The following is a 26,588-nucleotide window of genomic DNA, read 5'->3' as shown; positions in this document are numbered from 1 at the left end:
GTGTCATGTGTTAATAGACAGGCGTCAGCGCGGCCTCTCATGCACGTGTGTCATGTGTTAATAGACAGACAGGCGTCAGCGCAGCCTCTCATGCACGTGTGTCATGTGTTAATAGACAGACAGGTGTCAGCGCAGCCTCTCATGCACGTGTGTCATGTGTTAATAGACAGGCGTCAGCGCGGCCTCTCATGCACGTGTGTCATGTGTTAATAGACAGACAGGTGTCAGCGCAGCCTCTCATGCACGTGTGTCATGTGTTAATAGACAGACAGGCGTCAGCGCAGCCTCTCATGCACGTGTGTCATGTGTTAATAGACAGACAGGCGTCAGCGCAGCCTCTCATGCACGTGTGTCATGTGTTAATAGACAGACAGGCGTCAGCGCAGCCTCTCATGCACGTGTGTCATGTGTTAATAGACAGACAGGCGTCAGCGCAGCCTCTCATGCACGTGTGTCATGTGTTAATAGACAGACAGGCGTCAGCGCGGCCTCTCATGCACGTGTGTCATGTGTTAATAGACAGACAGGTGTCAGTGCGGCCTCTCATGCACTTGTGTCATGTGTTAATAGACAGACAGGCGTCAGCGCGTCCCTCATCACCCTCTCAGTATTTTTTTTAACTTAGCTTTATTTTCTGTGCACTGCTGTGAGGTGTCAGATCCCCTGGAACTGGAGTTACAGACAGCTGTGAGCTGCCACGTGGGTGCTGGGATTGAACTCGGGTCCTCTGGAAGAACAGCCAGGGATAGAAGGACAGATTCTGTCGTGGAAGCCTCCTGTCACACATCACAGGGAAAGATACGGGGAGCGTGCCAGGTTCTTTGTTAGTATTTGAAACGGACTGTCTGGTTTCCTAGGCTGGCCTCAAACTCTAGCAGAGGTCAGCCTTGAGTCTCTGTCTCCCTGCCTGCCCCTCCTGAGTGCTGAGACTGCAGGAGTGCCTCGGGGCTGGTTGTGTGGCATTGGTGACAGGACCCAGTGTGCACACTGCGCAAGCTCTTAGCTACATTTCTAGTCCAGACACTCTAGTGTGTCCGTCATTACCTGGAGCTCACTATTTGCTCATAGCTCTTGCTTTGTTTAAATATAGGCCTTGTGTAGCCAGGCTGGCCCTGAACTCTTCATCCTCCTCTCTGCTCTCCAAGTGTGCCATTACACCAGCTTGCCTGTGTGGGGTACAGTGTGCAGTCCTGTGTGTACGCTCCTGAGCTCTGGATCCGTAACTCACACCTCTCCCTGTGACCATAGCCCAAACCCCATCCCCAGGAACCACTGATCTGAGTTTGTCCTGGGAACTTAAGGATTGGGATCCTTGGGGCCACTGAGATAGTAAGGGCTCACTGGGTAAAGGTGCTTGCTATGCAGTCCTGACAGCCTGAGTCCTGTGCCTCACAAACTTGCATGAAGCCGGAAGGAGGGAGCCCACTGACTCAGTGATGCCCTTTGACCTCTCCCACATGGCTCTGTGGCAGGCATGCCCCAGTATAAACAATAGATAAGTAAAGGATAAAGTGCTTACAGCGTGGGTCGCGGTGGTGGCACACACCTTTAATCCCAGCCCTAGGCAGGCAGAGGCAGGCGGATCTCTGTGAGTTTGAGGTCAGCTTGCTCTACAGAGTCAGTTTCAGGATAGGTTCCAAAGCTACAGAGAAATCCTGTCTTGAAAAAAATAAAATAAAAAGTAAAGGACCCTGACTCTTCGTCCCAAGTCTGAGAAGTCTTCTGAGATGAGTGCTAACGGGTCACACCGCTCTCCCCTGCCTGGCTCACAGGGTCTTGACACTGTTCACAAACAGAGAGTGGCTGAAGTGCTAAACGACCCTGAGAACATGGAGAAGCGGAGGAGCCGGGAGAGCCTCAACGTGGACGTGGTCAAGTACGAGAGTGGCCCTGACGGAGGCGAGGAAGTGAGTATGAGCGTAGAGTGGAATGGGGTAAGTACGGCACACAGCCAGCGGCTGCACTCGGGACTGCCGGCCGCCCGGCCACACAGCTCCTGCCGGCTGCTCTGTCTCACGCTAGACCCTCCACTTTCGCAAACTAAGCAGCAGGGAAGCTTTCTGTAAGTTCCTAACTTCTGCTAGTGCTGAAGCTGTGCTGCTTGCAGAGGCTCTCACGGGGTCCACGGGAGCTGACTGGCCTTTCCTAGAGCATGCGTGTTTGCTGACTGTGCATGCGCGGTGCAGACCTAGTCCGTGCTCTGGCTTCCCGTAACCTAGGAATGGGTGTGGCTGACAACTAACTAGCTTTCCTAATCTGTCCAATTTCCTTGCTAACTCAGCACTCCTGATGCCACTGAGGAGGCCGCCCTGGGGCTGCTGGAGAGCTCTGAGGGGAGATGCTGTCCAGTGGGAACTGTTTTCCAGAGCGCTCAGCAGCAGCGTTAGGGGCTGTTGTCCACGCCACCTCTGTGGTCCATGAGACAAGCAGGTGTCCCCCGGCCTTCCCTGGGACATCCTTACCACTGCTTTCTACCCAGGGTGTGGGAAGCGTGTGACCTTCACGTGGGTCTCTGTAATGTGAGTGGAGACTCGTGGGGTGAGCTGGTGTCTTTGGAGCTCTCTTCAGTGTGAGCAGATTCAGTCGAGTATTCCTGACGTCCTGAAGTTGCAGTGGTGGTGTGGTTAGCTGTCGTGTGGTTTTGTCAAACTGTAGCTTGGGACTTTTCTTAGAGTCTGGTCTCCTCCTGGATTGACTGACTCTTCAGAAGAACTTTCTTAGAGTCTGGTCTCCTCCTGGATTGACTGACTCTTCCGAGTTTGCTTAGTTGTAGCAGTTTGGGAGGAGCCGGAGTCTTGCTTATGCGTCATGTGCAAAAGTTAGTAGCCAGGTTTCGGGAGGGACACTGTCTCTCTGTGTAGCAGCTTTCTTGTTCCGGGATTTTCTGTGCCAAGACATCCAGTCAGCATCCACGTAGATGTCCCGTGGGAGCTGTACTGTATGTGCACTGTTCTCCAGTTCCTGCATGCTTGTCCAGACAGCCTGTCCTGCTTGGTGACCAGTGGCTTGCTTACAGACGTTAGTACTCTTGAGTGAAGTTCTGGGGGAACTCTCTCGAGACAGTATTTCTAGGTCTGTATGTATGTGTGTCTAGTCCAGTGACATTGTCCAGTCTAGTCCAGTGACATTGTCCACAGCTGAGTCCCACACCTGCCTGGAGGACACATGGGAAGGAAGTGGTGATGCTTTCCCTGAAGGGGAGGGTACTTGGAACTTTTCCCGCCAGGCTGTGATGCAGCATTGTTCCTCTCAGAGTGGACTGTGTGTGTGTGTGTGTGTGTGTGTGTGTGTGTGCGTGTGTGCGTGTGTGTGTGCGTGCGTGCGTGTGTGCGTGCGTGCGTGCGTGTGCGCATGCCCACCCACTCTAGGGATTGAACTCAGGGCTTAATGTGTGTTAGGCAAATGCGCTATAACTGAACTATGTCCATAGCCTTGTTTATTTTGAATTTCACTATACAGGCTAAGTTGTCCTTGAATGTAGAATCCTCCTGCCTCAGCCTTCTGGGTGCTGGGAATATGGTTGTACATACCATGCTTAGCTTAAAATCATACTTAGTTTCCCTTTTTATTTATATGCTGCTGGGTATTGAATGTAAGACCTTACCTAAGTTCCCTTCCCCTGAGCTGTATCATTTCCTGTCCCATATTCTTTTTTTTAATAATACAGCCCTGGCTGGCTTGAAACTTGCTGTGTAGACCGATTTGGCTGTGATCTCAGAGATCCCCTGCCTCTGCCTCCTAAGTGCTGGGATTAAAGGCGTGCACCACCCCTGCCTGCTGTGCTCTTTAAGACACTGAACTGCTCCATCCTTTCTCGGTGGTTACACCGTCAGCTAGAGTGTGTTCCCAGGAGCAAGATGCTGATTGACTGAATCACAGGAACCACTCATACGGGATTCAAAACTTTCCCTCAGCGCTCAGAAGTAGCATTTCAAACAGGATAACGTTTGTCACAGACAAGGCGTGCTAGGCATTAACCATGGCTCTAGGTGCCGGCCTGTGTGCTAGCGGAGGAGAGCTAGGGCGTGAAGGCATGGAGGGTTCCGACTCTGCGTGGGACCTGTCTGGGAGTTCAGGCCTTCCGCGTCAGTGTGCACGGGGGCGATGGTGAGACCCCTCATGGGACCGGGACTCCCGCAGGCTTCCTGAGGTCTGAGTTGTGTCTTCAGAGGACTGCAGCTCTGAGAGAGCAGGCCCTTTGTGGTCATGAGTTAGTTTCCTTATTTTATCCTCTATCCACGGGATTCTGTGTCTGCTGTGTATGTCAGTCATGGGCACTGGGTCCCAGGTGACATGGAGCAAAGTCACTGGCTGACAGGTGTCCTGCTGTTCACACATGCAGCACACCATGTTCAGTTCCCTGTGGGCCCGGAGCGGCCCAGGACAGCCTCCATCTTCGCTGCCCTTTTCCTAGGTCCTTCAGAAGTAGCCTCTTACCTACCGCCTCTACTTCACATCGTACTAGTGGTATTTCCACATGAGTGTGTATGTGTCTGTGTGAGGAGGCATATGTCTGTGTGTCTGTGTGCGCGTGTGCGTGCATGTGTCTGTGTGTGTGCACGTGCGTGCGTGTTCTTAGTGCTGGGGGTTAAACCATCCACATGCAAGGGCAGGGCTCTGTGACTGAGCTGTGTCCCTGCCTGTTGTGTGGTTTGAGGCAGGTGCTGTCAAACTCGTGCCCTTCCTGTGTTAGTTTCCCAGTGGTCGGAACTGTAGACCTGTATCCCAGAGTTGTTGGTTTGTTTGTTTCTGAGACAGGGTTTCTCTGTGTAGCCCTGGCTGTCCTGGAACTCGTTCTGTAGACCAGGCTGACCTCGAACTCAGAGATCGCCTGCCTCTGCCTCTCCAGTGCTGGGATTAAAGGCGAGTGCCTGTGTTGTTGGTTTTGAGGTGGGTTTCACAGTGTGGCCTGGTTGGCTGGAATCACAGATCTGCTGCCTCTGCCTCATGGGCTTCTTGCCACCAGGCTTGGTTTGACTTTCACAAGTTTTATTATACTTATTTAAATTTATTAGGGAATGAGACAACTGTTAATACAGAGTAGATTTTTATTTATAGTTATGCTAAGAAGGCAGCTAGAATATACTAAAAGAAGTTAGGAAGGTGCCACCCTACAATTCTGCTGTAATACTATAGTCAGTATAGTCTGTGATTCAGAAACCCACGTTGACAGCTTGCAAACCGCTCAGTGGATAAAGACACTTGTCACTCAGGTGACCTGAATTTAACCCCCAGGACTCACATGGTGGACAAATTATCCTCCGAACTCCACCTGTGCACTTTACATGTGAGTGCACACACACAATACGTGTGATTGTAAGAAGGGTTCATGCAGTGTGAATGTCTGTCTGTACAAAGCTGTCAGAATCCATGAGCCACGCTCTTACTCGGCCGCTCCTGGCGTCCACCCGCTGGGTGCAGGCGCTCAGGTTACATGGGATGGGAAGGAAGGATGAGCCTGAGGAGTAGACGTGCCTGCCACTTCCGTGAACAAGGTGGGTGGCTGAGAGCGTTCCCACTCATCCCTGTGAGCCCAGGGAGGGAGTCGAGCATCGTGGCTGTGGGCGCTGTGTAACATGTAGCCTCCTTCTCATGACCAACGGTGGGAACTGATGTGTTCTGTCCCCTGGCATTCAGGAGATGTTGGTAACAAGTTTTATTTTTCCATTTAAAGATGAGAAAGATGAAGCTCGGGCTGGTTAAATGAGTTGCTCAGCGTCCCATGGTGAGTCTGAGCGAGCGGGTGGCCAGGCCCAGCTGTCTGTCTGTGCGCCATTCTTTTCAAAGTCTGGCGGACCCAGGACGCGGTGCCTGTGCAGACTTTTTATTTGGATCTCCATCTGCATGTTTCAAATGTGCTGTCAACTTTTAAAGTCGCTGGATCTTAACGTTTCCAAGGTGTCTAGGACGTTAGTGTTTTTAAGAGACTGAAGTCATCAAGCTGCGGGGAGTCCACGATGGTTTAGAGAAAGCAGCATGACAGAAGTTTAAATGGCGTCTTCCACACTCTGCCTTTCCTGTCCCTCACCTCCAAGTCTCTCTCATGTGCAAACTTGTGAAACTCTCCATACTAAGCCCTGAGGAGATTCCTAACACAGCGCTAGTCTGTGCTCAACGCTTATGGGAAAGCTGGCCTCAATTCCCTCATACACCCTGGGCCCAGCATCTGCTGTGCCAGCCTGGTAGAGCAGGGAGCGCCTGGGTCGCTGAGTGTTAGCTGTGAGATCTGTGACCTAGAAATACTGTAGAGCAGTCTGCGGGGCGGGGCCTGCGGCGCTGCGCTCCTCGCTCCTCCACCTCACCTGCTTCTCTCTTTCTGTCTGACAGGCCTAGCCGCCCGCCCGGTGCCTCCCGCACTGCTCCTGCATGACGGGCAGCGCCTCCTCCGGCCCCTCCAGTGCTGCCCGCTGTGTCTAGCAGCCCCTAGGAGCTTGTCAGCCGCACCTTGGGACTGGCCATTCCTTTCGGTGCTGCTGTCCTTTTGGGGTCTTGGTTTCTGGATACATGTAGCTTTGCCAGATATGTACTTAGAAAAATCAACTGTGTTAATAAACCCATTTACTGTGTAACAATCAAGTTTAACAGTTAAGAGAGAGTAGCTGTTCACCCTGCTGACAGGTGTTAGTGTCACGCAGGGTTATTACAGTGGCATGATAGTGACCTGTGGGGTCACTGAGCTGTAGGAGTGAGTGAGGCATGTGCTGCACCCCTGTGGCCCTCACAGACCTGGCCAGCGTCCCTGCACAGGGCTCCCCGGACACACTCAAGTAGACTTCTGTGTAGTCTTGGTGTGCAATTTTGGCATCTCTGCTTTTCTCTACTAATCTTAAGTGCTCTGTGATGTGTGCATTTGTGTCTTTCTAACTTCTAATAAACTCACTCCAACTGACCTGTCTGCGTCTGTCTGCTCTGTACATTTCTCAGTCTCCTGGGACAGCGCGGCACAGCTGCAGTCCCGAGATCCCCTGGGGGCCTTTCCGAGATAAAGTCTGCTCTGCGCAGGGTTCCCACTCTGCATTTGACTTCCTGTCCAGCCTCTGCCGGGCGTCTCTGTAGCATCTGGTTGCTTATGGGGACAGCTGGCTGCTCTTTCGCTCCCTACGGGTATCTCAAGACTTTCAGTATTTGCCTAAATATGAGCGTGTTATTTAAAGCTTGGAGCTACATTTAGAGTTGACACATCTAATCCCTGCGTGAGTGTGGTGGGAGGACTCTGTCTCTGTGGGGTCTGGCGTCCTGGCCACTCTGCTGCCCGGTGCACACTGCTCGTACAACATGCAGTTACACGCGGCTGGCAGTCGTGGGAGAGCCCGTCTCTCTTGACCCCAGCTGTCCTTTGTCCTCAGACAGCTGTGGGCTCGCTCTCCTTGGAAATATGGCTGCTCCTGCTGGGATCCTTCATTTTCACAGGGTTCCGATCATGGGTTGTTTTTAACATGATGACGCACATGACTCACTTGCCAGCCGGTGCTGGCAGCAGTTGGGGTCATCGGGCTGAGCGTGGGGCAAGAGGGGACATCCAGGGCTTCACACTTGTTCACGTGTTTTTCAGGATGGCACTGGATCTTTAAAGCGCAGTGGCTCCTTTAGCAAACTCCGGGCTTCCATTAGACGCAGCAGTGAGAAGCTGGTTAGGAAGCTGAAGGGAGGAAGTGCACGGGACAGTGAGCCGAGGAACCCTGGGTAACTATCTCCTCAGCGCCCTCTTCCGCCAGCATGCGGTACTGCACCGCGACCGCAAGCAGCCTCCCTGGGGCTCACAGTTGGTCCTGAGGGTTGGGTGCTTTGCCTACTGCTTTCCAGGGCAGCCTGAGAAGCAGCTGGGAAGCCGGCTGGGAAGGCTCCGAGGGAACCAGTGGAGTGCCTCGATTCTGTTCAGAGAACGCCTCCTGGGTGACAAGTGGGCCGGGCACGGTGGTTCACACCTGCAATCTCAGCATTCGAGAGGCCAGCATAGGGTGCAGTGAAACTCTGTCTCCAAAAGTAACAGCGGGGGCCCATGAAATGGATTGGGGGCTAAAGGGCCTTGTCACCCCTCTCAACCCTCAGGACCCATACGGTAGGAGACAACGGACTCGTGCAAGTTATCCTATAACCTCCACACGTCATGGTGTATAAGTGTGTACACACACACGCACGCACGCACGCACACACTCTCTCTCTCTCTTTAAAAAGAAACCCAGCCTGGGGAAATGGCTGGGCATATAAAGTGCTTGCTGCTCAAGCTTGAGGACCTGAGTTCGGATCCCCGCACTCACGCAGAGGGGGTGTGTCCTGTGTATAACTCTGGCATTGAGAGACGCAGAGAGAATTGGATCCTGGAGGTGTCCTGGCCAGCCAGTCACCAAAATGGCCTGCTCCAGGTTCAAAGACTCTCTCAGATAAGGTGGAGAGAGAGAGGAACACACCCGAAGATGACCTGGAGACTCTACGCATGTGCATAAAGGAGAGTGCACCCACACTCGTGCACACATACACCCCCACACGCACACATACATACACCACACACATGCATACATACATAACACATGCACACATACACCCCCCACACGCACACATACATACATACACCCCCCACACGCACATATACACCACACATGCACACATATACCACACACATATGCACACATACACCACACATGCACACATACACCACACACATGCACACATACACCACACACATGCACACATACACCACACATGCACACATACACCCCCCACACGCACACATACATACATACACCCCCCACACGCACATATACACCACACATGCACACATACACCACACACATATGCACACATACACCACACACATATGCGCACATACACCACACATGCGCACATACACCACACATGCACACATACACCACATATGCACACATACACCACACATACACAGACATACACCACACACATGCACACATACACCACACACTCACACACATATACACCCCCCACACGCACACATACATACACACACACGCATACATACATACACCACACACATGCACACATACACCACACATGCACACATACACCACACACATATGCACACATACACCACACACGCACACATACACCACACGCACACACACAGACACATACCCCCCACACGCACACACACATACACCGCACACACATGCACACATATACCACACACTCATGCACACATATACCACACACGCACACACACATACACCGCACACACATGCACACATATACCACACACTCATGCACACATATACCACACACGCACACACATATACACCCCCACACACGCACACACACATACACCACACACACACGCACACATATACCACACACTCATGCACACATACACCACACACGCACACACATATACACCCACACACACGCACACACACATACACCACACACTCATGCACACATATACCATACACTCACACACATATACACCCCACCACACACACACATGTACACATACACCACACACACGCACACATACACCACACACTCATGCACACAAGCCCTACAGAAGCCACTGGTCAGCAGACATAGTTCACGGTATCATTTCTTTCTAAGTTAGCATTGGCTTAACTCCGTTGCAACTCATCTTCTGGAATGGAAGCTATGATCATGTTAACGCAGTCAGGAATTATGGGAAAAGGAATGGCTTTTAATGAAGCTTGAGTTTTGTGATTTTGTTATAAGGCTTTTCAAAAACTCTGGGCTTCCCTCAGTGTAAGGAAAGGTGTGTGAATCATGGCTTCGGGTGGTGATACTGTGTTGTCAAAGGGGTTTTCTAGAAGGTGGCCCACAGCCAGGGTTCTCGAGCTTCTGCTGCTCCATGACAAGCTACCCATGCCTCGTCTCTTTGTGCTCTTTGTGATGCCAGCTGCCCAGCATTTGGGGGCATTCTCTGGAGCCTGGCCAGCCATTTTCTATATCCCAGACTTCCTAGAAATGCCCAGGAATGCAGTTTTACAAACTGTACGTGATAGCGCTGTGTTCAGGACTCCAGGGCTCTGGGCTGTGAGTTTGTAGAGGCCTTTGGAGACCACGTTGGGAGTTAAAAGTTGTGTTTTGCAACCTGCTCTGGGATACTTGCCTTCTGCAGGCGTCCACTCTCATCCTCAGGGTCATGAGAAGAGGCTTCGTGCCTCCCTGCCTCCTGGCCCCGCAGCCCACCATGTGCTTGGGTTACACTCTTGGCCGCTGTCCCTCCAGAAGTCTCTCTGGTTCATAGTGGATTCTGGGAGACAGGTGGGCCTGAGGCCCGAGGCTCACTTTGGTTCTATTAGTAGTCGGGTGCTGGCCAGCTGTGTCTGTGGAGGGTCTGCGTGTGTGTGACATCGTAGACACCTGGAAGATGCATTGTCTGAACACTGTCTGGAAGTGTGTGGAGCAGACTGCCATGCCAGCTGCCCCTGTGGTGAAGAGTTTCTAGATGTCTGTCGGGTCAGCCAGGCTGTGTCTGTTATGTGAAGCTTGAGGGGATATACACATTTCTTCGGGCATTGAGAAAGAGCTTGGTGGCTGCTGGGCTGTTTCTCTCGGCTGGCCAGAGTACTAGGGTAGAATCCAGGGTCACACCTGTGCCGGGCAAATGCCCCACTGTTGAGCTTGTGTGTGAGGGGCCATAGCAAAGACCTGCTGACTTCACTGCTGCGTTCTAGGGGGAAGGTTTCTATTGTGAATGCCAGAGAGGAAATACCCAGAGACTTCTGGAAGAATCTAGAACAGAGAGAAAAGAGCAGACTGGACATGGCCAGGGCTAGGGAATCGGAGAGCAGAGAAAAGTGGAGATAGCAACAGAGGGAGGGTCCAGTGGTGGACGCTCATGTATGTAAGGAGGAGGAGGGGCTCATGGAGGAGGGGCCAGGAGACTAGCGCTGGCTGTGAAATGTGCAGCAGGCACCTGTGGTACTGAAGGAGCCTGGAGACCAGCATGGGCTTTGACATGCTCATAGGCACCACAGGTAGTCAGTCCGGTGTCCCTTCAGCCAGAGGTAAGGGAAATGACTCCTTTTGGCAGATCGGAACCCGTTTCTCAAGTTCCCAAGAATGCTGGCTTTTGTCCAGTGGCCAGAAACCCTCCTGTAGTTCAGTTTGGGCCTGACTAGATGTATGGACACCCTGAGACCTACAGAGCTGCCAGCCTTTTGTTTGAATTTGGAGGCAGAGACTCACCCTGTAGCCCAGGCAAGCCTTGAATTTGTGATCCTCCTGTCTCAGCCACACGAGTAGCTGGGATTGCAGGTCTGCACCCTGAAACCTGGCCTGGGCTCACCATCTGAGTGGTGGTTCCTTTCTTTGGGGAGACTGACTCAGTGTGCAAAGTCAGTTCTGGTGCTAACAGCCTTGTGTGGCCATCTCTCGTGGGGTGGGGTGGTTTACGTGATGTGAGGTACAAGTCCACACTCTGTGTTGATACTTCTCAGTGACTTGTGTTATATGCCACGCAACATGTAAAACTGAGGCGTGCATCTACGCCTTTAATCCCAGCACTTAGACCCTAGTAGTTTCCAGTGTCGTGGGACAGAGACAGGGCACGCAGGGGCCACTTTGCTGCCGTCATCTTATGAGCAAAAAGGAGACTGAGAGACGCTGGTGCAGCTTTCTTCAGAGAGGGTAGCCTTCACTGAGAGCAGTGGGCTGGGCGTGTGCAAAGGCCTTTGACCCCAGCACTCAGGAGGCAGAGGCAGGCGGACCTCTGGAGTCTGAGGCCAGCCTGGTCTACAGAGTGAGTTCCAGGACAGCCAAGGCTACACAGAGAAACCCTGTCTCAAAAACTCCACAAAAACAAAACCACAACTGTGGTTTGGCTCATCCCTGGCAGTCCCCACGGAGAAGAGCCTGTTCAGCCCTACAGCAGCAGCTGATTGGCCTGTGCTGAAATGTTTCTCTTTAGTTTTTGGTCTGGAGCTGGCCATCTGTAGAATTTGTGCACAGCGTCTGTGACCCAGAGTCTACATTCTGTCCTTCACCCACATCTGTGGAGGTCCTGTGAGCCTGGGCCTCGGTGCCGGCCCTTTAGCCTCTGTCTCTGGCATCGGTGTCACTGGAGGTGTGTGTAGTCACACTTGGTTCACAGATCCTGCTCATAGTTCCCTTGGTGGGCTGTAGGTGTACATGCCATGCCCATCTTCCAGGTTTGGTTTGCTTCTCTCTCTCTGTCTCTGTCTCTCTCTATCTGTCTCTCCGTCTCTGTCTCTCTCTCTGTCTCTGTGTGTCTCTCTCTGTCTGTCTCTCTCTCTCTGTCTGTCTCTCCGTCTCTCTCTGTCTCTGTCTCTCTCTCTGTCTCTCTGTCTCTCCGTCTCTCTCTTTCTCTCTGTCTCTGTCTCTTTGTACTGCTTTGGAGACTATCCCGGCACTCCAGGCTGGCCTCGAACTCACAGAGATCCGCCTGCCTCTGCCTCCCGAGTGCTGGGATTAAAGGCGTGCACCACCACCACCGCCCGGTGGTTTTTCTTTTAAAAAACAAAAACACAAAAATTTCTTGTTTGTTGTTTGCCTTGTTTTTTTGAGACTGTTCTCTGTATTGCTTAGGAGGCTGGCCTGGAACTCACTCTGTAGACCAGGCTGGCCTCAGACTCCAGAGGTCTGCCTGCCTCTGCCTCTGAGTGCTGGGATTAACAGTGTCTGTTACACACCTGGCCTCTTAGTAGAGAAACAGTGACTTCACAGTGTGTTAAACTGTTTTTCCTATTAATTTACCCAAAACCACAGAACATGTTTAAGCATCTAGCCCTCACAGTGAGCCTAGAGTTTGCCTGGGGCAATGGGTCCTCTGGGAGCCCCAGACTCACCTGACAGTCCTTGGAGTTCCCGCTCTGGCTGCCCAGCTTCAGAAGGTAGCAGTACTTGCTGCATGAAAAAGAATTAATGCTGCAAAACATGCAGAGAACGGGTGGTTTCCCCTGGGCACTGAACCAAGTTCAAGGGTGTGTGTATTCAGCCCAAGTGGGAAAGGCCCATTCTCCAAGTTCTGTGGTCCCCAGCGTCCCCAAGAGCAAGAGAGGTCAGTCACCTTAGCGTGTTTCTTCCTTTGGTAAACAGTGTGCTCATGGACTCGTCCTTGCGTATCCATGTCCAGCAGCACGGAGTATGTCAGATTTCTGGGTGCTTCTTTTTTTTTTCTTTTGAGACAAGGTTTTCCTGTATAGCTCTGGCCTTTCTGGAACTCTCTTTGTAGATCACGTTGGCTTTGAACTCATAGAGCTCTGCCTGCCTCTGCTTCCAAGTACTGGGTTTAGAGGTGTGTACCACCATTGCCCGGCAAAAAGACAATCTCTGGGTGTTCTTAATGCAGGTGGCAAAGCCACAGAAGATTGCTTCCAAGTAGGGAGCCTGCCCTGCTCGTGCCCTGGCCACTGGCCCCGAGCATGCTCCGCTGTGATGGGCTTTTATGTAGTGTCTGCTGCACATCACGGGGCTGCCCTCAGAGTACCGCCTGACAGATGTAGTCATCTTTAAGAACACTAGAGCTGTACTCACTGGAAGCAGTGTCAGAGCTGGAACAGTCTCCTTGTGAAAAGTGTGTAACCGCTGTCTGTCACACGGATGCTTACGATCGTAGCCGGCAGGCACCCTGTGCAGCCTCGCACACGTGCGCCACGCGAGAGCGCCCCCTTTCTGTTAGACATCTGAATTGGCCGCTGGGTGTTGCCATCACCTTAGCAGCCCTGGAACCTGCCCATTGCTTGGTTCTGAGCCGGAGCAGCTGTGACTCATGGTGGAGGACATGTCTATGCCAGCATACAGAGCTTAGTCCAAAGTGACAGACTCCTTGGTCATCTCACCTGACCAGTAGCACAAATTCAACTAATGAAGTGTCAGCTGTCACCCTAGCCCCAAGCAGAGGATGAAGGGCACTAAGGCACGGAGCGGTGTGTTCTAGGTGTACCTGGCATGGGAGCTAGCGATTGGTGTCTGGTGCTGGGACGCACATGGTGAGCCTTTTGCTCATTAGACACACCCATAGAGCTGCGTCCAAGCTGAGCTACTCCTGCAAACCACACACTCAGCATTTTACATGCGTAACATTGTTTGAGGGTCTCCTCCTTATAAGTATCGGTTAAATATATTTTTTCCATTTGCTTTTTCACACAGGAACGAAATAATTGTCTGGCAGTCTTGAGAGCACTGAATGCCAGCCACACTGGCCTCGCCACTGAGGGCTGGGGCTGAACTAGATAGGATCCCCGAGAGGGCTGGAGCGCTGACACCCTTGGAGACCTGGCAGCCCCCCAGTCTGCCCCCCAGTCTTTCTCAATGGGGCATCCACCGACATCCGGAGGCTGTTGCATAAAAACTGCCTGGCAGCCATGCCCCAGAATTCCGTTGTCTGATCTGCACCCAGGCCTGGCGACTGCTAGCGACCAGAGCCAGTGGCACTGTGGCCAGGGAGGCTAGCTAGGCCGCAGCTGGTGGCCCAGGCATGCGTAGACCAGATGTGTGTGACTTCCGCCACCCACCCTGTCATGACAACCAGATCTTTTTAAAAGGTGCCTGTCCCGGGGAAGGCACCAGGGTCGCGCTGGGGAGGAGGCTAAGCAGGCAAAGTTCTTGCCGCCACTCAAGCGTGAGGAGTGAGAGTCTCTCAGAACACAGGTGAAAACCTGGTGGGTATGGGCCCTTCTGGAATCCAAGCCTGCAGAAGGCTGGCTGGCCTGACTAGTTGCCGCAGAGGAGCACTCTGGGGACTTGTATGCAGTCAACATTGTGCAAGATTGTTTCATGTTCTCAGGAGACAAGCAGGGTGGGTCGCTGTCCCTTCTCACCATTCTTTATGGTGAGGTCAATGTCCTCAGTGGCTATTGCAGGGGAGCTCGCGGGTGGTGGGCACAGCCGCCGTGCGGGTGGGTACTGTGGGGTTGGTGTGTGGTCCTGAGCATGGAGTGTTGGAAGGGTTGAGATGAGAATTTTCTGGAAGAAAGTCAGTGTGTGTGCAAGCATGGCTCTGCGTACGGGCATCAGGATGACGTATCCCGTTCTTCCTCCTTCCTGACCTGGTTGCCAGTTTGTGCTGCAGGTGCCCTTACCCTTTGAGGCTCCTGCCCGCCTGAGGTAAATAGTAATGATTGCTAGACGTCTGCATCTCCTGCAGCCACCTGCACTCATTCTTGAGCCGCCTGGGCCTGTGATGCGGACTTGAGCAGTAGATGGGACAGCAGGCGGCACGGTCCACCAGGTCACAGTGGCAGGCATGGCCAGGCAGCTGGCTGGAGCAAATGCAGAGACCCTGGGACAGGCTGTCCCAGCACTGGAGAGTGCATGGTTCTCAGACCCTGAACCTGCAGGGCCCCTTGACCTAGCCGGTGAATACGGGCCCTAGGACCTTTGGGCATGTCTTCTAAGTGTGCCTGCTTTAGAACCGTGTTTTCACATTTCCAGTACAATCTATTTAGAAAACAACTTAGAATTGTCAATACTTTGTTACAAAATAAAGTTTTATTTTCTGATGTAACGTCCTTCAGTTTGCAGAGAGGCCATTTTGTCTTAACTACCCCCATCACAAGGAGCTGTGTCCCATCATTTATGCCAGTGTTTGAGACCTTTCAGGGTAGCTGGTGCTCGGTGGGGAGCCTTGCGGGCAGGAGACCCTAGGTTCAGTCTCCAGAACTGCCAGACAGAGGCGGTGTGTGTGTGTGTGTGAGAGAGAGAGAGAGAGAGAGAGAGAGAGAGAGAGAGAGAGAGAGAGAGAGAGAGAGAGAGAGAGAGACTTTGAAAGTCTGATGGACTCTGCACAGGCGGGACTGTCCTGGAGACATCGTGGTGTACACCATAAGTGTACCTATGAGCGAGGACAGGGACGGTGTACACCCTGGTGTGTGGGGTCACACCGCTGGAGCCGCAGGATCCCGTGATGAGCCCGTCCCCGTGCGGGCCCATTTGCTGGTGGACCTGTGCTGCCAGAGGCTATTAGGAAGCAGGGGACGGGCTCACAGCCACAGCCCTGTCTTCAGAGGTCGCACTCCTGGTGGCTGGAGAGTCTCAAATCCAGAAGTGCTGATTTTGGGGTGCGGAGCAGATGTTACAGGAGGCCCGCCCTCCACTGAGCATGCGTGCCCTCCAGTCTGGATGCAAGGCCAGGCCAGAGTTGCTGGACACTTAGTTAGGCCCTGGCGAGGACACACAAACCTGTTTCCTCCCTTGTGTCCTTTTAAGTTGCTTGGAGCTGCTCTGTCTGAGGCAGCTGAGAAACCCAGGTTAGGCCAGCCCCACTGTGTCCCTGAGACTGTCGTGGAGCCTGAGGGGTGGGCATCTCTGTGTGCTGTGTGCGTCCTGCCAGGCCGAAAGCAGAGGAGGCGACAGTGGAGACTTGTGTTTCTGGGTTCCCGAGCAGACTCAGTGGCTCTCAACTTCCTAACGTGCCCCTTAAACACAGTTATTTAATTGCTGCTTCAAAACTAATTTTCTACTGTTATGAATTGTAAATATCTGTTTTCCAATGGTCTTTGGCAACTCCTGTGACTTGCTTGACCCCAAAGGGGTCTTGACCCACAGGTTGAGAACCTCTGCTCTACAGGGCAGTGTGTGGGGCCAAATTCCACAGGGTTTCCACAGTAGGAGGGGCTCACCAGAGTCGGGTTCTTGGGACCTGGTCAGGCTAATGCACCAGAGCCACTGTTAGCAGGACTGGGTTCCTGGTATCCCTCTGATGCCTTCCCCACTGACTGTATAGCAACAGGAGGAGACGGGCAGGTGGGGGGCAGAGAGCACTCGCAGGGTCCGAGCTGGGCTTCTGGGCGAGCCCACGGTGGCATCGTCCTCATGGGTCCGGTCAGCCATCAGTCTCATCAGGATCTGGTTGGCCCAGGTGATGCCGAGGGCTGGAGAGAGGTGCTCGTCCCAGGCCCTGAGACACAAAGTGGGTGGGTGCTGGTGCTTGTGTATACCCAACCCCCTCCAGTACCCGGATGCGAGGTGCCATGCTCACCCCAGGGGCCTGGACACAGACGCTTGCTCCTCCACCATTTCCATCACCTGGGAAAACCCAAGGGAGGGTCATGACAGCAGCCACCTCAGCTGCTTCCCCGTCAGCCCCGCCCCCCACGGCGAGGTGAAGTGCAGAGCCCTGTCCCCCACGGTGAAGTGCAGAGCCCCGCCCCCACGGTGAAGTGCAGAGCCCCACCCCACCTACCTGGTTGATGCACAGCACAGGGCTCCTGAAGGTGCTGCTCAGCCCGCGGAGCGTGGCCCCTAGAGACTGCAGGTGCTTGGCCCTGGTGGCCAAGGCCTGCACATCGTACTCGCAACGAAACGGGGCCGCAACTGAGTCAACCACCACCAGGCGGACCATCCCCCTTGACAGCAGAACAGGGACCCTCTTCCTCACACACTCCAACAAGGCGTCCTGTGGGGGACATACAGAGCGGTCTACACTGACACACTTGGCAGTGGCCTCCATCTGCTCCTGACTCCCCGAGATGCAGCTTTTTGACACTGGCTGCCTCCTGCTCACGGGGTGGGGCTGGGGGCGGGACACACGACTCACTCCTGCACGTCCACTCTCTTCTCCTGAGGGCATCTTCCACTGTCTCCCAGACCCTCACCGGAGGGCGTGATCCTCAGAGCGACCGTCCCCTCCCGGTGGTTCCCCTGCAGATACTGAGGTCACCCAACCCAGCCACAGCTCCACGGCTGACACGGTCACCCCACTAGACTGTGGTCTAGAGAGCAGCTCTGGTTGGCCCCACTCGAGCAGGGTGCCGGGGGAAGGGCTAGGTGCCCTCCTAGTCCTCGTACTGATGGGCAGGCCAGACCCTGGTGGTAGGGTGGAGTAGTGGTCTGGCAGTGTGTTCTGCACTCATGAGGTACCATCCACTCCTAAAGGGTTTGGAAACCTGCACCAGCCACATAAGGCTACACCTGGAGAAAGTTCTAGTGGGGAGAGTAGGGAGGACACTGGGTCGGCTCCCCTGCTGCCCACTGCAGGAACCCTAGGCTAAGGGCAGAAATGTATCTCCCCAAGGCAGGCAACCCTAGGCAACTTCTTGGAGCCACTGTGCCCGGTTGGCACGAGGCTCGGGTGACTTGTGACTAGCTGAGTGGCCCAGGGCAGGGCAGGCCTGTATGGCGATGGCTGTTGTCAGGGGAAGGAAGGCCTTGTTCATGTCCGCAGTGGAGTGGTTGAGGTTGCAGCCAGGGCTTCCATACGGTTCTTAGCTCAGGGTCTTAAGCAGTTCTGGCTGCCCAAGCAGGTGGCCAACACCGACTCACGGGCAACTGTGAGGGGCTGTCAGACCCCGGCATCCAGCCCGAGTGAAACCTTGTCCTTCTCTCTAGGGCGTCCCCAGCAGAGCCTCTTTGTGTGGAAAACGACAGCAGCAGCCTAGAAGACGCTAGCACTAACGTGAGTGTCTGCACCTCCCCTCAGCCAGGGCCTAGGTACCTCGGGGATGGTGTGAGGGCAGGCGTGGTCCACATTGCTCGGCTCACACAGAGGAGGGGAGTTCTGTGTCCAGGTCCTGTTGACCCCAGGGCGGCTGACACCATCCCGTTGCTGGGCAGACCCCAGGGCAGGAGGGGTTGAGCAGCTCCTGACCTGCATCTTTCTTTTGCAGTGACGGTGGCCTGGCCTGCTCTAAACACCACAGTGCTGCTGAGTGTGGCTCCGGAGCTGGCCCCCTGAAGGCCATGATGGGGCTGGGAGCCCAGTGCTAACTTAGTCCCCGCCCCCATGCTGCGGAGCACGCGCTAATAACCACACTGCTAGGAGGGTCCTGGAGAGCAACTCTGAGTCAGTAAGGTCGGTGACCCGGTGACCTGGCCCCTCCCTTCCTGGGAGGCCCCTGCTGCTTCTGCCCGGCCTCCCCGTGGCACTCATGTGTTGTGTGTGATAATGTATTTTTATTGTACATTTTTTAAAATTAAAAGTTTATATGCCTCACTGTTTATCAGAATGAATGTCTGTTCATAACTGTTCCCTTCTCCCTGGTTTTTCCCCCAAGACAGTTTCTCTGTGTACCCCTGGCTGTCCTGGAACTCGCTCTGTAGACCAGGCTGGCCTCAGACTCACAGAGATCCCACCTGCCTCCAACTCCTGAGCACTGGGATTAAAGGTGTGCATCACCACTATCCAGCAACTAGTTTTTAAAAATTTAAACTTTTTATTATCGTGCAAGTGATCTGTGTGCATGCCATTTGGTGAGAGCAAGCTTTGGATTCAGTTGAGCCAGCTATGGTCCTCTCAGAACACTCCCCCTAGGCGCAGTGACGCCCTAGACAGGGTGCTATTTATGCGTTTATATTTGGGGTACAGGGTCCTCCCCTTCTCCAAACTCCTGAATGAACCTCATTTGTCACCAATCCCTGCAGACAAGAGCTTCTCTAAATTGCGCAACTGTATTGGGCATGGCCCTGCTTCCTGCTGCTGGGACTGAGCCTAGCTGGGCAGCTTCTCCTCCAGCAGGTAAGCCCCAGACGGAGGCAGCCTCAACAGTGAGCAGCAGCAGGGGGATGGCTCTGGACCAACCTCCAGGACACCTTTGCTATATACACCCAGGACTCCTCCCACGCTCTTCCTGGGTGGATGGACAGTGCTCAGGGGCCAGTTAGGTCTGTATTCCAGCTAAGGAGGAATAGTGCTGGCCAGAAAGTAGGGCGTAGGGAAGACTTACACAGTAAACTCGTCAACCCCGCACTCCCGAATGCCTGGCCCACAAGCACACAGGGCACAGGCTCCCTGCTAAGTGTGTTTAGATCAGCAGTGGTTCTCAACTTTCCTAACACTGCAACCCTTAAACACAGTTCCTCATGTTGTATTGACCCCCAGCCATAAAATTATTGTTGTTGCTACTGCGTAACAGTAATTTTTGCTACAGTTATAAATCATAATGTAAATACCCGATATGTGACCCAAAGGGGTCATGACCCACGGGTTGACAACTGCTGGTTTAGAATGAACCCTTCCTCCGTGACTCTGCCCTATGGCAGACTGGTCCTCCAGACCCTTACGCTGGACACCTCTTCCCGACTCTACCCTGGCGGTGTATTCTGAGTTGAGCCTGGTCTCTGCACCACAGGCCGAGTCATTGGGCCCTGTGTGCACAGAAACACTCACCACATCAGCCGCATGCTCGATGAAGATGTGGTTGCTGAACCTGATCTTCTGGACCACCTCCTCAGGAACATCTGTCCGCAGCTGCTGCTGCTGTTCAATGAGCTGCCACAGCCGCTTGCTGGGGAAGGCATCCTCTGTGCAGATGTAGACAGCTCCTAGGAAGCCAAAGCACCGGAAATGGGCCTGTGGCCGCAAAACCACATGTAGCCCCTGCCTGTGTCTATTTCTGTCCCTCACAAGTTCTCACCCCAGAGGGCAGCAGGCTCAACTTGGTACTTTTCCCACCTGCAGCTACCTTGTTGGTCCCCTAGAACACAGGCTAGCTCTCTGCACTGATACCTGAGTGTGCACGCACATGCGTGCGCACACCACACACACACACACACACCCTGTTCCTGGATACCCTGCTAGCTCATTCCTGCTCTCTAGTTTCCTGCTGGGTTGGGCAGGACCAGGCAGAGAGCACCAGGGTTAAGGAACTTTGGGACATGTTCCTTAGATGCAGGACAACACGGGCTCCCGCCTCTGTCTGTCTACTTGGTGACGCCAGGCATGAACACCTGGTCACGCGGAACACAAACAGTCCTTGTGTAGCACACTGTTGGGCCTAAGGCCACCCAGACCCTGCAGCTGAAAAGAGCTGGACCACTAGTGTTTGCACCCGTGCCTCAGCTGAGAACTGTCTTTCCCATAGATGGTTCTAGAACTCGCAGGAGAAAGATGCCAGTGGCTTGCCAAAGACATCAAATCACAGATGATAAAAAAATGCTTTTCATAATACTGTTCATGCTCCAAAGGACTCAGCTAAGAAAGCAAAGATCAGCCGGGCGTTGGTGGCGCACACCTTTAATCCCAGCACTCGGGAGGCAGAGGCAGGTGGATCTCTGTGAGTTTGAGGCCAGCCTGGTCTATACAAAGTGAGTTCCAGGACAGCCTCCAAAGCCACAGAGAAACCCTGTCTCGAAAAACAAACAAAAAAAAAAAAAAAAAAAAAAAAAAGAAAGCAAAGATGAGCCGGGTGGCGGTGGTGATGTAAGCCATTAATCGCAGCACTCGGGAGGCAGAGGCAGGCAGATCTTTGAGTTCGAGGCCAGCCTGGTCTACAGAGTGAGTTCTAGGACAGCCAGGACTGTTACAGAGAAACCCTGTCTCAAAAAACCAAACCAAAAAGAAAGCAAAGATCACCCTCAAAAGGAAGATGCACAGCTGACAATACTCTGGCTACAAATAGAAATATTTAAATTGTCCTGTTAAGGCGGGGTCTCACTCCCCAGGCCAGACTCACTGGGGAGCCAGGCGAGCCTCCAACTTGCATTGATCTTCCTGCCCTGCTTCCTGAGGGCTGGGCGTGGAGTGCCACAGCTGGGTGACGGTTTTTAAGGCAAGAGTTCCTTTTGCAATGGCTCTGGGTCTAACAGGTGTGTCTGGGAAGAAGGCACATCGGAGGCTAATGTCTAGTTGCTACGGACTCAGGACGCTGGTGGGAACGCCGCTGCCGCTGTTGTACAAGACAAGCTGTGATGAGGACAGGGACCTGGAGCCTTCCCTCAGCCATCGCTTTTGAAGTGGTGCTGTGGTGTTCCTAGCCCCGCTCCCTTCCTGTGCGTGGTACCCAAAGCACAAACGGCAGAGATCTTGGCCTGTTTTGCAGGCAGCATCAGCCCACAGGGGGACCAGGCAGGTGGCTTGGAGAGCCTCCCTGTGTCACAGCCATCCTCACGTTCTCTGCCCTACCTCCCTGGCTCTGCGGGCCTGAGCACAGGGTGAGGCGCTTCAGTTCAAGCTATGTGACGACTGCAGGGTCAGCTGGTGCCCCTGCTTCCTCCCCTCCCACATGGGAAATCACCCAGGAGACAGCCACTGGCTCCCTGAGAGGAAAGCAGTCCCCAGAGCAGGACATGTGCCACCTGCCTCGGACCCCGCCTTCCCTACGCCCCAGGAAGGGGCCGCCACTCACCGGCCTCCAGGCCTCCGTACTGTCGTGGGAACTGCACAGTCAAGCAGAGCTGTAGTGCCAGCTGGGTCTTCCCTGCCGAGCTGCGGCCAACCAGGTCAGTGATGCCCTCCAGAGGCAGGCCGCCACCCAGGAACTGATCCAGGACCGGGCAGCCCAGGCTGAGGCGTTGATGCTGCTCGGGGAAGCTCTCCCTCTGCTGGAACAGCTGCAGTGCTGCAGGGAGCATGGGGTCAGCAGTGCTTCTGCCTGGCCTGTGCCAGCCTGCCTGCCTGCCTGCCTGCCTGTGAGCCTGCGAGCACGAGGCCTTTGAAAAAGGTGAGGCACATGGGCCGGGCGCTGAGGTCGGAGGGCAGGCAGCCTGGCTGTGTGGCCGAGTGCGATGTGTGTGTAAGGGTCTGTCCCTGTCACACTTCCCAGGATGCCACACATACTCTATTGGCCCGTCCCTAATGGGCACAAGCTGCAAGAGAAATCCAAACCCGGTCCAGGTGTAGAGGTATGCACATTTAATCCCAGCACGTGGGAGGCAGAGGCATCTTCATGAATTTGAGTCTAGCCTGAGTTACATAGGGAGTTCCAGGACAGCCAGGATGACATAGAGAGAAGGAAGGAAGGAAGGAATGAAGGAAGGAAGGAAGGAGGGAGGGAGGGAGGGAGGGAGGGAGGGAGGGAGGGAAGGAGGGAGGGAGGGAGGGAGGGAGGGAGAGAGGAAGGAAGGAAGGAAGGAGGGAGGGAGGGAGGGAAGGAAGGAAGGAAGGAAGGAGGGAAGGAAGGAAGGAAGGAGGGAAGGAAGGAAGGAAGGAAGGAAGGAGGGAGGGAGGGAAGGAAGGAAGGAAGGAGGGAAGGAAGCCTGAGCTGCAGGGTGTGACAGGGTACCCTCACTGACGGGTCTGTGCAGCCCTGCACAGCTTCAGCATGAAGAGGAAACGAGCATCAGCCTTGACAGTTCTGAGCAGTGTGAGCTTCAGGTCAGCCGGACACCAGTGAGCAGAGCTGTCCCGGGGATGGCAGGCCCTCTCACATTGGGACCCCAACTCGCTCCTTTACTGTGAGGCCTCCCCTGGGTGTCAGCCCTCCAGGAGGGCTGTGTAGAGGACCAAGGGCCCCACTGCTCAGCGCTGTCACACGGGCTGCTCTGCCACCTGTCCTAGGGGCGCTGATGGGCTAGGGCAGCTGCTGTGAGGTCATCCCCAAGACAGTCTGGAGGCGTGGAATGTCCGCCCAGGCCCGCGCCACCCCTCACCCCAGCAGCCACCAGGCCGGCCGGCAGATGCTCTCCTGCCCACCTGTGAGGACCCGGCTGCCCTGGAGGTGCAGAGCGGCCGCTCTCAGTAGGTGCTGCACATCGTGGGTGGACAGGCTGGTGAGCCTCTGCAGGTCTGGTCCGGAGTAGCACAGAACTTCCTTCACTGACTTCAGTCTCCCTGAGGCCACACAGACGAACCACAGCAAGTCAGGGCACTCAGCGAGGGTGGGGGGTGAGGAGAAAGCTGGGCGTCCAGATCTGGGGTACCAGTGATGGTAACTGGATTCACCCAGGAAATCTTGGGTCAGTAACCAGTGGGTGGAGAGGGAGGGCTGCCTCTCATGGCAGCCGAACAGGAACCAGAGGTGAGGGCGAAGCCTGGGTGCTATGGGCACGTGACGGTCACCCCATCCCACTCTTTGTCCATAGCCCAGCTGCTTGGGAGGCTGAGGCAGGAAGATCGCTGGAGTCAAGGAGTTCAAGGCCAGTTTGAGCTACACAGCAGGACCCTGCATTTTAAAAACAACAGAGAGTGAGTGTGGAGTTGGGGGTGTGGTGTGGGAGAGAGCCTGTTACCAAGCACAAAGCCTGGGGATGACGTGACAGATGGAGAATGGGCCATGTGGAAACCAATGGAGCCACCAGGCCAGGGCAGGGTAGACAAGGAGGCTGGAGGGAGAGCAGAGCAGCAAGCACACAGCCAGGATGGGGCAGGAGGTGGAGGCCACCTCACAGCTAACGATCCAAGGGCCTGCTGCTTGGGGAGGAGGATAAAGAAACTAATTCTGGGGGCTGGAGAGATGGCTCAATGGTTAAGAGCACTGACTGCTCTTGCAGAGGACCAAGGTTCGATTCCCAGCACCCACATGGTGGTTCCCAACCACCTGTAACCCCAGTTTCAGGGTATCGGATGCCCTCTTCTGACCTCCACAGGCACCAGACACACATTTGGCAAACAGATATACACGCAGGCAAAACATTCATACACACACACACACACACACACAAAGAAATTAATTCTGACCTGGGCGGTGGTGGTGCACACCTTTAATCCCAGCACTCAGGAGGCAGAGACAGGTGAATCTCTGTAGTTTGAGGCTAGCCTGGTCTACAGAGTGAGTTCCAGGGCAGCCTCCAAAGCCATAGAAAAACCCTGTCTCCCCCTTCCCCCTAAAAAGAAATTAATTCTGGACTTGGATTTACTTTCTAATTTAAAGCCAGTTGAAAGAAAAATATATTAATCCCAGCAATGGCAGACAGGCAGGAGGGTGTCTGTGAGTTCAAGGTCAGACACAGAGCGTTCCAGGCCAGCCAGAACCATATAGTGACACCCTGTTACAATGAGAAAGAAAGGAAGGAGAAAAAAGTAACCACAGATGTATTAAACCAGCTCACACAGGGACAGAAAGCCCTGCCATGAAGATGAGGAACTCGGGTGAGGCAGCTGTCCCTTAGGAGACAGAGAGGCCACAGCATAATTAAGAGACCCGAGACCTTCTTTGAAAGGAAGAGAACGGGCCGGGTGGTGGCAGCGCAGACGGCCAGCAGCTTTCCACAGCTCGGTTTACCCAAAGTGCACGTGTATAACTGTCCACTCCACACAACATACCCTTCTTGATTGCTGCGGTGATTCTGGGGTTCAGGTCCAGTTGATCCAAGTCCATTTCCTCAATGGGCTCACCACGGGCATGAAACACTTCCAGCGAGACACAGCGACGGCAACGGATTCCAAGGTGCTGGCTGCCAACCCGGACTACCTGTGGGGTGGGCATGGTAGACAGCAACACTTGGAGGGCGGTCGGCCTAAGGTGAAAGTGCTCAGCTGGACATCAGTGCCTGGGAACAGATCCATGAGAGCCCAGGATGAGCCTTCTGTTTGCACCATCATCTTAAGAAGGACCTGGGCAGTTCAGAAGCCTGGGCTCACTCCAGAGGTCGGCACAGAACAAACTCAGCTGTGTGTGTGTGTGTGTGTGTGTGTGTGAGAGAGAGAGAGAGAGAGAGAGAGAGAGAGAGAGAGAGAGAGAGAGAGAGAGAGAGAGAGAGAGAGAGAGAGAGGGAGAGGAGAGAGAGACAGAGAGATCTGGTGCTGGGCAGGCATGGTGGCCTGTCAGTAACCCCAGCACTCAGAAGGCAGCCATAGGGCATCCTGAGAGCAGGCCAACCAGCGGGTCTGTGACCCTGGGGTTCAAGAGAGACCCTGCCTCAGTATATAAGGTGAGTGATTGAGTAATGATCGGACATCAGCCTCCGGCTGTCACCCGTGCACACGCATCAGTACACATCCAAACAGGCATCTGAGTGTGTATATGCGTACAACATGTGTGACGGGGAGCGAACAAAGCTCCCGAGTGGCTGCTTTGGAAGCGAAGTCAATTACCCAAGGAACCAGAGGATTAGCTGCACGTGGCAGCTTACTCCCACAGGAGTGCTAGGAAGACGGAGAGTCCAAGGCCAGCCTGGGCTACAGGGTGAGTTTCAGGCCAGCCTGGGCTACACAGAGAAACCCTGCCTAGGTAGGAAAAAGGAATAAGGACTGGAGAGAGGGCTCCGTGTTTAAGAACACTGGCTGTTCTTCCAGAGGTCCTGAGTTCAATTTCCAGCACCCACATGGTGGCTCACAACCATCTGTAAGGAGATCAGGCCTGCAGGGATACTTGCAGGCAGAACACTGTTTCATGATAAATAAATAAACCTCTAAAACAAATAAAAGAAGGACGCTACCAAGAAAGTCACAGGTCAAGTCTGCAGCGACTGTCACGCTGCGGCTGGCCTGGGACTCTGGTGCTGAAAGCGCGCTCCCTAATGCTGCTACTGAAGGCACCGGCGGGGACTCTGGGTTCGATTCCCCCGAACCCCGCTACGGCCTGAAGGGACGCCCGGCCGGGGAAGATCGTTCTCTGAGCCCCGGCCTAGGCTGTTCGAAACCCACCGTGTCCTCAGCCCTCTGGCGTAGCCCCGGGTACGGCCCCTCGCGATCGGTTCCATCCCGACTCAGCCGCCTTGCGGGATCTCCCGCGCGCTCCGCCCACTCCGGAAGCCCCGCCTATCTCAAGCTTCTCTTCCAATGAGCGTCTGGAGTCCGAGTCTGCCCCACCCAGCAGAAACGAAGAGGCGTCTACGTGGCTGATTAATTAGCCAATCCGAAGTCGCAATCTCTTCGAGAGGGGCGGAGGACGCCCCCCAGCCCTCGCCGTGGATTGGTGGCCGGCAGCAGGGGCGGGGACCTCGAGCTGACTGGAGAAGGGCGGTGCCGGGGAGGACACCACCCTCCGATTGGCTCCCGTTCCGAGCTGCGGTTGCGGATTGGGCCCCGGCGCTGTCATCGTGCCGGCGGG

At 54.4% G+C, this 26,588-nt stretch overlaps 2 protein-coding genes across 23 annotated transcripts in view; one reads left to right on the top strand and one right to left on the bottom strand.

The window, feature by feature from the left end:
• Klc1 (kinesin light chain 1) overlaps positions 1-18,879 on the top strand; it is a 50,366-nt gene extending 31,487 nt beyond the window's left edge. For 3 of the 20 annotated variants that reach the window (XM_040742394.1, XM_040742393.1, XM_040742392.1), the window contains 4 exons: positions 1,773-1,934; positions 7,553-7,683; positions 18,271-18,337; positions 18,549-18,879. In XM_040742394.1, coding sequence (XP_040598328.1) covers positions 1,773-1,934; positions 7,553-7,683; positions 18,271-18,337; positions 18,549-18,551 — 363 coding nt within the window. In that variant the 3' untranslated portion in view covers positions 18,552-18,879. Of the gene's footprint in view, positions 1-1,772; positions 1,935-5,674; positions 5,726-6,327; positions 6,890-7,552; positions 7,685-14,091; positions 15,453-18,270; positions 18,338-18,548 lie in introns of those variants that run through there. The other 17 variants (XM_040742398.1, XM_040742395.1, XM_040742396.1 and 14 more) reach the window with 17 other exon arrangements.
• On the bottom strand, positions 15,414-26,286 carry Xrcc3 (X-ray repair cross complementing 3). Of its 3 annotated transcripts, none has more exons than XM_040742414.1 (8): positions 26,183-26,286; positions 24,860-25,007; positions 23,291-23,428; positions 22,005-22,217; positions 20,048-20,202; positions 17,126-17,338; positions 16,922-16,968; positions 15,414-16,840 (listed from the first exon to the last, which is right to left on the bottom strand). In XM_040742414.1, exons 2-8 carry the CDS (start codon positions 24,912-24,914, stop codon positions 16,612-16,614), a joined length of 1,050 nt encoding a protein of 349 aa, XP_040598348.1. In that variant the 5' UTR covers positions 24,915-25,007; positions 26,183-26,286; the 3' UTR covers positions 15,414-16,611. The 3 variants fall into 3 exon arrangements, with proteins under 3 accessions (XP_040598348.1, XP_021081776.1, XP_021081777.1); XM_021226117.2 differs by having other exon boundaries at positions 24,860-25,086; positions 26,183-26,276; XM_021226118.2 differs by lacking the exon at positions 16,922-16,968 and having other exon boundaries at positions 16,624-16,840; positions 24,860-25,086; positions 26,183-26,276.
• Between the last annotated feature and the right edge of the window lie 302 nt (positions 26,287-26,588).

This window comes from Mesocricetus auratus, unplaced genomic scaffold, assembly GCF_017639785.1.
Source record: "Mesocricetus auratus isolate SY011 unplaced genomic scaffold, BCM_Maur_2.0 Super-Scaffold_15014, whole genome shotgun sequence".
In the NCBI taxonomy this organism is placed as follows: Eukaryota; Metazoa; Chordata; class Mammalia; order Rodentia; family Cricetidae; genus Mesocricetus; species Mesocricetus auratus.
This window is presented reverse-complemented; position numbering and strand designations above follow the sequence as displayed.